The sequence below is a fragment of the Convolutriloba macropyga genome, chromosome 2, assembly GCF_964194025.1.
Source record: "Convolutriloba macropyga chromosome 2, txConMacr16.3, whole genome shotgun sequence".
NCBI classification, from domain to species: domain Eukaryota; kingdom Metazoa; phylum Xenacoelomorpha; order Acoela; family Convolutidae; genus Convolutriloba; species Convolutriloba macropyga.
The window spans coordinates 83,311,063-83,320,664 of NC_134469.1; the positions used below are offsets into that span (position 1 = coordinate 83,311,063).

General features: G+C 32.4%; 1 protein-coding gene across 1 annotated transcript; it reads right to left on the reverse strand.

Annotated features, from left to right (window-relative positions):
• Positions 1-7,098: 7,098 nt before the first annotated feature.
• Positions 7,099-9,395, reverse strand: LOC142335031 (uncharacterized). The gene is made up of 3 exons (XM_075383360.1): positions 9,384-9,395; positions 9,241-9,325; positions 7,099-7,782 (listed from the first exon to the last, which is right to left on the reverse strand). Exons 1-3 carry the CDS (start codon positions 9,393-9,395, stop codon positions 7,442-7,444), a joined length of 438 nt encoding a protein of 145 aa, XP_075239475.1. The 3' UTR covers positions 7,099-7,441.
• Between the last annotated feature and the right edge of the window lie 207 nt (positions 9,396-9,602).

Sequence of the window (9,602 nt, forward strand, 5' to 3'; positions counted from 1 at the left end):
CTGCTTGATCTCAAGACAAAATTTACAAAGTTTTGGGACATTTTCTATTTGTTTTTCAAGTTGCACTGCTCTAATGCGATAGTGTTTAGTCTTGCGCCGGTGCTGCTTCTGAGTGTTCAGAAGCTGGCAAAATTTTTGAAGAAAAGCTTCTGCTCGACCAATGAGAAGACAATAATCAAGCGCCTAAACTGTTTGCAAGTGCTCAAATAAAATAAGAAATGTGTAGAAAATCAGTACAATAAACGGATAATTATGTAGAAGTTATCCGCTGAAAAATACCTTTTCAGTGGCTGTCAGAGCATTTCTTACATAGTTTTCATTAAAATATCACGACCAGTGAGGTGCATTATAGAAGATGCCCGACTGATCCAAACAATTCAATTTTTTCTTTTTGAGCTTTATAGTTTCACGCTGTTAGAGCTGCTCCTTCAACCTGTGAAGCTCATGAGTAACCCACATTTTTTTAAAAAAAAATTCCCAAGTTGCTTTCTCGCGGTAACTTTTCAAAGTCAGATGCAAAAAAAAAATTTGAAACGACATTTCAAGATTCTTTTATGCTTCTGTTTTTTATGATCTCAGAACATCAGACACTTTTTGAAAACAGTCGCTCTTGGATTTCGGAATACTGACTGAAGGGGTTTCAGATCAAAAACAGCTGCTTTAGAGCCATAAAATGCTTTATGAAATCTTGACCATTAGTAGACTAGTGAGCCTGCTCAACTGTGTAGGCACCACTATGTACATTTGCCGAAGCTGGACACATACACACTAGATAAAATTCAGGTAAATACACCTCAAAAAGCACCTTAACTTACCTTAAACGTTCAGGTAGTTTTGAGTGAACTTACCACCTCAACTTTTCCTGAAAATTATTTGAAAAAGTAAGGGGCAAAACCTGAAATTTTAACTGAACACCTAAATAGTTAAAGTAAAATTAGCTTAACTGACCTAAGAAACTTGCACAAGCTATCTTAAAATTTCAGGCAAAACTCGAAATTATACCTGAAATTCCCCTTAAGTTTACTTTAAGTTTAACGTTAACTTTTATTGTAAATAGTTTGAAGTATTAAAGGTAATTAATTAAGTTAATAAGATTTAAGGGGTTTTTAAGGAAAGTAAAGGTTTGTTCAGATAAAGTTCAGGAAGCGCCTCCTTAATTTTCTGTTAAACTAAAGGTAAAAATTCATGAATTTAAGGGACATTTAACGTGTGTTAAGAAAGGTTAAGTAAAGTTCAGGCAATACTAACTAAAGCAGCTAAGAAGAAAATTCTTGAGAGAAAAATAACCAAAATCATGACTTAATTTTATATCGAAAAGCGTCTTTGATCCACCTTACCCTCATTTTTTATAGATTTGGAACCCCAATTGATATTAAATATGAGTTTCTGTAAAACCACGCCATTTTAGCACACCTCGACATCTTTTTTTGGTAATGTAGCTAAAACTATACAATTGTGTACAGCAGAACCTTGCAAAAAAGATAGGATAATTTTGGAAAATTCTACTTAAACTCAAGTTAAGGTAAAATTACCTTAACTTTATTTAGTGTGTAGCCATTGACATTAACGAGGGAAGTTATTTCCCATCAAATACGTGTCAATGTATCCTCTTCAAAACACCCGCTACACTGGGCCACCACTCCCTTTCTAAAAGCGATATCATATGGAAAATGTTTTTTTTTTCAGCTTTTGTTTCTGCAGTGAAAAGGTTACGTGAAAAATTAGAATTTACGGCGAGTTAAATTGGCACTTGTCTAATCATCGATATCATTCTACATACAGCTTAAGAAGGTAAGTTCATATCTTTCGTTTGTTTTTGTTTCTTTCATTTTTCTTCTGTGGAAAGCTGAATTTAATCTATGCGCTACATTTTTTTGGAGTGGGGTTTTTCTCCCTTCAATTTATAGAAGTCATGGTTAAACAATCACGCTCACATTTTAAAATGCCGAAGAGCTGCAGTGCCAGAAGTCAAAATGCCAGTAGCTGCTACTTAGCCAGAACTTGGATCGTGTTTTAAGCATGGTTGCGTGAGTCGACAGAAGTCAGATCGAAGTTCTGACGTGAAAACTCGAACCGTTTCGCGGGGCTCGTTTAACGCCAGAGGCTTTCATATACTTCGAACAGAGTCACACAACCATTACTTCAGTGACACAGGGCGCTCAATAGAGTCTTTCGCGCTGCCGTAGTTGCTTCATGAAGCTTAACAAGCAATTAATGTTTATGAATAAAATATGCAAATCCTCAAAATGCGTAATGTGCAGTCAAAATAATTAAGATTTCATCAATTAAATTGTCTATAGTGATGGATCAAAAATTAATAGCAATGTAAAACAAAGACTTTCAAACAATTCAAAATTGAAATTAGAAACCAATCAAGTCTTAATGATTTAGATGCTTTTATTTTGTCGGAATTAATTGGAAAGTTTGGGTTTGAGTCAAAATTTTTGTCGTATTGACACTTTGTTCCAGATTAATTTAATTTTTTGAGTGCCTGGTTTTTTCCAGTGCTTTTTAAATTGTTTCACTGATAAACTATTTGGGATTTTTTTACGTTTCTGCCCCCCGTACATAGAAAAACACCAAGTAAAAATGTGGCACGTGCTATTGGGGGTTCAAATAAAACGTATCCACTAATCTGGGGGGCACAAACGGAAAAGATCCTCAAAATGTTTTTGTGTTTCAAAAATTTGACAACACTAATTTTCAAGAATCTAATTGTAGTTGATACATTCAGTCATTGAATCTCGAATACAGATAGCCCTCCTTACAATTTTTATGTGCACTACTTGTTGAGAAAAAATTTGAATTTTCTTGGACCGGAATTCTTTTCATAATTGTTTCTAATTAGATGCCTTTATGAAGTCGGATGCTACTGATTGCAGATTGTTTTTTCTGTTGAACAAATAAAAAATTATGGTTTGTTTTAAGAAATATGACGATGTTTTCCTTCTTTTTCTAAACTACTCTAAATCTTTGCTTTTTACGATTTCAATAAAACTCAATAAAACTCAATTAAATTTCAATAAAACTCTAATATTTACCAAAATTACGCAGTCGAGGTTCTTACTTAAGGTCCAGCAAAAGTCTTTTTAGGGGTCCAGCAAAAGTCTTTTCAGAGGAAATTTTGGTCGAGCATGGTCTTTTCATGGGTTGAGCAAAAGTCTTTTTATAAGTCTGCTTTTTTGAAAGTATTGAAAAAAATATTACTTTTTGTTTGCTGCTGCACACAATGAAGCAGCAGCCGAGCAAAGCTAAACAGAATTGCCCCGCTGCAGTCCAACTTAAAACATAGTTGGCAAACTGCTAAAGCTCTTAAGAAAATGTAGCCTTCTTAAGTTAAAGTAGTTATCGCAGCTGTGCTATATTACCACATTACTTGATTGAATTTAACTAGGTAGTTAATTTATAATGACCTTCTTTGCAATATCTGTAATGAAAATGGGGCGTTATTTAGTTATTTTTGTCCCAATTTATGAATACTCATTTTCTTGAAATGCCTATTTTTGACAGATTCATGGTTCTTCAAAATGGTTGCTGACTTTTACAAGCATTTTTGAGCAAAAAAAACGCAAGGAAATTTTTTTAGGCAAAAATGCTGGCTCAAGAAAAGACTTTTGCTCGACCCATCAATTGACAATAGATTTGACCTGGTCGAAAAAGACCCATGAAAAAACTTTATTCGAACTATTTATATCAACAATTATATTCAAGAAAAAGTCTAGAGCCCAAGTTTGTTGGAGCAAAACTCCAGCTCAACTTTTATTGTCAAGCCAACGTCCAGGGTGACAAAACTTGTGTTGAGTGAAATTTGATTTTATTTTAAAAAGTCTAGCGAAGTTCTTTCCATAGCTCATTTGAGTCCAGCATCGTCTAATCACACCCATTTTTGATCGAGTATAATCTTTTCATCGGGAGAGGTCTACACTATCGAACAGATTTTTGTTTCACTTAACCTAACTTTGCAGTTGCCCAACATTTTGCGTGACGTCATTTTGATTTTGAAAGACTAGTTTTATTCATTTGTTGCGATTGATGTTCTTGGACGGACTTTGCCGAGTTGTTATGGCTGTAAATTTAATCCATATTAGAAATTTATAGAAATTTAAAAAAGGAGGAAATCAGTTGCTTCATCGTCCAGTAATCCTTCATATCATCAGTGAATGCAGTTCAATATTGATTAATACATCACCTCTTTCAAGTTTATGGTTTTTGGTTTCGTTTATGACTGTCAAGATGAAGCAGGCAAAGTATTGGTTTTTAAAGCCATCAACGGTTGCTGTGTTTCAGAATTTTAAAAAGGTAATTTGAATTGATATTTTGCACATACCCTGTGTCCAGAGTCACTGTAGTTACTTGTTTCGAATGCAAGTGATCTGAGAAGTCATCCACGAAAAAATGATTAAAATCATTCCACGAAAAAATGACAATTTTTTTCAGCTATCAGGAAATGTTTTCAGCTATCGGATATTCTATGTTTTTTACGATATTTCCTTTAATTCCTTACTTTAGCGGAAGAATTTCTTCTTTTGAACTAATCAGCCAGGTAGTCAGTCAGGTAAACTTTGTCAAACTTTTCAATTCTAGTTTAGGCTTTCTTTTTTCGGGCTTTATTTCAACCTACAGACTGATTAGCTTAAAGGAATCTTGCCAAAGCAATTGCTTCAGTATAGAGTGATGCAGCACAGGCATTTTTGTTTTCTAGTTGGGTTTTTAGTGAATTATATTCATGAATTCCGGGCAAAAGGAAAACATTGAATCGTCTCTGATTTCAGAGTTTAGGTAGCGTTCTGTGCTATTTTATTTTTTGTGAATAGTTGCTTTTTAAATAATTTTAGTAATCTCAAAACACAGTTTTGTCTCAAAAACGCTACTCAATTTAAATATTCATCTATTATTGCTATTTTGCTTCAATTTGGTTGCCTTAGTTTATTTTATATTTTTAAAGCTCCCAATTCGAAATTTTTTTTTGGATGTTATATGCTTTTAACTGAATATATATTTTTTTGGTTCCTTGAGTGACAAAAAAACTGCCACGCTTTATTTTTCAGGAAAAAATATGTTTTTTCTGTTGCCTAATTTTGTTAAATTTTAGACTGTCTGCTTGAAAGCATTTTGACTCTAATCTGATTTTTCCATTTAACTGTCGTTTACAAAGTAATTTCATAAAGCTGCTCATGAAACAATTGTTGAAAATTTGAATAGTTGTTGTGTCTGATCATTAATGTCAGTCTAAAACTTAATTGAGCAGAAATAAAACATATTCAATTTGATTCAAAGTACGAAGGCTGAATTTGTGAAACAAAACGCTATGGATAATAATAAGCCTTTGGAAAAATACTTTACTGAAAAAAAGCCGATGTAAAAGAAAGTTTTTGCCGTTTCTTTTTTCTTGTCTTTTTTTCATTTTGAATACCTAGATGAAGTACGAAAACGATAAAATTTTGTTAATTCTTTTGATTTTTTTCAGCCAATTTTGCTCGCAATTGTGGCACATTTCTGGCGATAAGTAAAAAACAACAGATGCACTACAGATGTTATGAATTGGGAGTCAATTACATTGACGTTAAAATTGTTCAAACTCTGAAATTTTGAAAAAAAAAATAATATATTGAAACTCAACAAAATGATAAAGTAAAATAAAAACACTCAATGATAAAAACCGCATAAAATTGGAACTTAACTCAATTAGATGATTTAGGTGAAATTAAAAACTTCATTGTTCATAAAAAATTTACTCCATTTTTTTTTACTTTTTTGCTGCACTTGAGAACCCAAATTCTTTTTTTAATCTTTTGAGTCTTTTTTAAATCTTGCGATTTGAAACAGTTGCAAAATCAGATTCCACAGACGATTTCTACGAAACGTGCACAAGCAGCTAAGCAGAGGTTTCTGTTTTTTTTTCAGATATAGTCCTGTGATGCATTGTAACTTTTCAAATGGAATGGTGTGAGCATTCGGTGCTACGCAGATAACCGAGATTTTTTGTTATTTTTCGAGTTTTTGTTATTTTTAAACACAATAAAAGCCCTCTTTAAACAAAAAGCTGGAAAAAATTGAAAATTCGCAAAATCTGAAAACAATAGCAGCGAACCATTTTTGTAAGCTAAAGATAAAAATTTTGAAAATATTTGAATTTTTTCCTTGCAGTGTAGAAAATCAGGTTTTCTGCGATTATTTTTTCACAAAACAGCCTTTGAAATTAGGCAATATAATTTTTCTAATTTTTCAAAAAAACATTGTGGAAGAAATCTTGCCGATATATATTTGGATTTCATTTCGAAATTATATCTCGCTCAATTCAATTAAAACAATTTTTTAAAGCTGCCAAATTCCATTAGAATCTTGCGTCTTCTGCTAAACTCCGCAGCATACATTATTAGTAAAATATCAGTCTTTTTTTAGTTTGAGACGTTTCTGTACTGATTTAATAGGATAGGTTTCACCGTCCTTTTATAAGAATACGATTAACAAGCAAAAATTTAGTAGCTTGATAGTAAATTTCTTGTATTTGAAACCTCACAGAGAAATCATTTGCATTTTAAGTAAAAAAAATGCATTTTGTGGAAACAAGTTACCATTTTTTGTTACCCATTTTTGTTTTGCGTACCTATTTTGCACGTGGAAATTTAGTTGATCAAACTTTAGAGTTAGGTTATTTATATGATTGAAAAAACTTGCTTTTTTAATTAAAAGTATCAACAATAAACGTAACCCAGTTGCACGATTTTGTGCTTGTACATATTCTAAAACTTTGTTGCCCGAATTTTAATAGTAATCAATTGCGAATACAATGAGACGCATGGATCTGAGTCGCAAAATTTTGTCATTAATCTTCACGATAGCCCTAAAAACACTAATTGTGGAAACTAGTTTCGGATGCATCCAGCTTGAAGCAAATTTAAATTAAACTCTCTAACTGTAATCAATTTGCGCACGCACTTATAACTTTATTCTTGAAATATTGTCGTGAAAAATAGTGAAAAAATCGAGAAAATTTATTCGCAAAATCCATTCTTGACCACATTATGTGGCTAACAATTTTTTGTCCACGAAACTGGGGGTCCAAAAGAATAGATCCAAAATTGGTTTGAAAAAGACTTCTATAAAGCTTCGAATTGGATAAAGTTTTGGTCAAAAGGAAAAATTAAATAAAATAGCACTCAATTCAATGACATCAATGTTATGCTGCCGGAAAAATTTGCATTCAACACCGAAAATAAAATAGTTTAACGAAATGTTTTGCAAAGTTTATGTTTATTACGTTTTTTTAACAGTTGAGCTAATTATGGCGCAGAATGTTGTATTCTAAAGTGATGAGCATTCTTGTTGCTTTTGGAGTGGCCGCGGAGAAGACTGTTACGTAATCATGTTACACAATCATGTGACGTAATCATGTTACGCAATGATGTGACGTAATCATGCGTAATCATGACATGTCGTTTTACGAAGTCGTAAAGTACGAGTTCTGCATGGAGTACAATTTATCAATCGGATGAGCAATCTGATTGGCTAATTTCATTGAGCTGTAAATCTCCGATTCCTTCATGTCAAGAATTTGTGGGAAATCGGAGGTAGGGTTGATAAATTCGTTTTCACTTGGTTGACCCGCAATTGGGGGGCCCGAGCAGACGGGGTAGAGGTCGTTGAGCCCCGGGGGTAGGGAGTAGAGGCCCCCCTCCGGGTGTATGATGTGATTGGACTGGGCCAGGTGTGATGAGAAACGGCCGTCCAATTGTGGCTGCAGAAATCCTGCTTCATTGGGAATAAAGACGCTGTACTGACCTAAACAAACAAACAATGAATGCGTAAAAATTTAACTAGTCTGGGAAAAATACCCCAAGGGAACCCTAGGTTTCGGTCGTATGTTATGACGGCATGCTGACATAGCTATGGCCTGCGAGCCATTTCCAAAAGCCCGTATCTTGTTTTAACTAGCTATAAATAAGTATAAATAAATCAATAAATAAAAAATATAAGTAAATAAATTTTAAAATCTCGGAAATAAACCCCTCATCGAATTAAAATCCGATATGGGGTTATTTCCGAGATTTTTGTGCATTTTTTCTTGTTTCTTTTTCTTTTTAAATTTAGGTGGGTTGTTTTCCGTTGAGATTTTTTTCAATTACTAAATATAGATATCGACTCACAAAACTGGGCCAGCAGATAATGTTTCGTTTGTTAATAAAAAAGATAAGCTAAAATACAATATTTTAACATAATCTGTTTCTCCCCTAAGAAAGACTTTTTTTATAGCAATAAGCCATCAGTGCTCATTGTTATACAACCAATTTTTGGATCATTATCAGATGTTTTTTTCGAACCTTGTCCGCTCAATTTTAAAATAAAATCAATTTCAATAAAATACGTTTTTAATTTTTTTCGTAATTAATACAATTTAAAACGCAGTTTTCAAATCAAATTCGTTGCCGTTTGCAGTTTTCTATTACTCGCTTTTAATTTCACACAAAAGCTCATCATTAACAGGCCACTACTGTTAGTCATCTAAATTCCTTTTCCTATAAAAACGTTTATTCCCACTTGTTAAGGAAAAGTCATACTGATGAGAAAAAATGACACTTCAACATAGTAATAAAAAAGCAGAGTTAGTAAGTAAACTTATTAGCAGTTGTGAGTCGAGTGTTAGTTAACTTTAATTGAAAGCTCAATTTTTTAGCAAATTTATGTTTGTTTTGAAAATATGCGGGGAATAATATAAGTTTGCATAGTACATCTGTATCAGCTATTTGGCTGTTTTTTGTTAAGCTGACATCTATTCTATCCTTCTGTATCCCTCTTCCGTGCTAGAGAAAGTCTTCTTAGATAATCTTTGTAAATATTTGCTCCTATTTGTTCTTTTATTAAACTCTCTCTTTACAAAGGGCTGTTTTGTTTTTATATAATTTTCTAAGTTTTATTTTTTGTCTATTTATATTATGCCCGTGTATAATCTTGGGATACTGGAGTTGAAAATATACTCAAATAGTAAAAACTCAAAAAATACAGAACAAAAAATACAAAAAAATCGAAATTTCCAGGATTTATTTTTTGAAAAAAAAAAGATTTTTGTATGTGTGATAACTTTTTAAGCGATGTTTGAATGAACAAACGGATTTAAATATGAATGAACAAATGAACAAAAAACTGATATTCTCTCTTTTTTTGCAAGAACAGATCGGTGAAAAATAGTTAAATAAGATGAACAAATGAACAAAAGAAGTACAAAAATTGTGAAATTTTTACCATCTTCTAAAAGATGAGGTGAACCTAGACCGGTCTCTAAATGATTGTGTTGTTGTTGTTGTTGTCTCTTTGCCAGTTTCTTTACCTGAAACCAAAAAACAAAACAAATAAACAAATTAATATCAATCCATTCTCAAACTTACTGAAATTATCATAATGGTCGAAGTTTCTTGGTCGAAATGTCGAAATTTCTTCGTAAAATTTTTTTCAGTAAGTTTTAAATAGTGAACACTTGAAAAACAACATAAATTCGCAGAGCAAACAAAGATTGTTTTTGTTCTCAATTTCATTCTGATCATAACGGTCGATATTTTTTCCACTTATTGATTGATATTGGTTTAACTTTTTTGTCCAAAATTTTG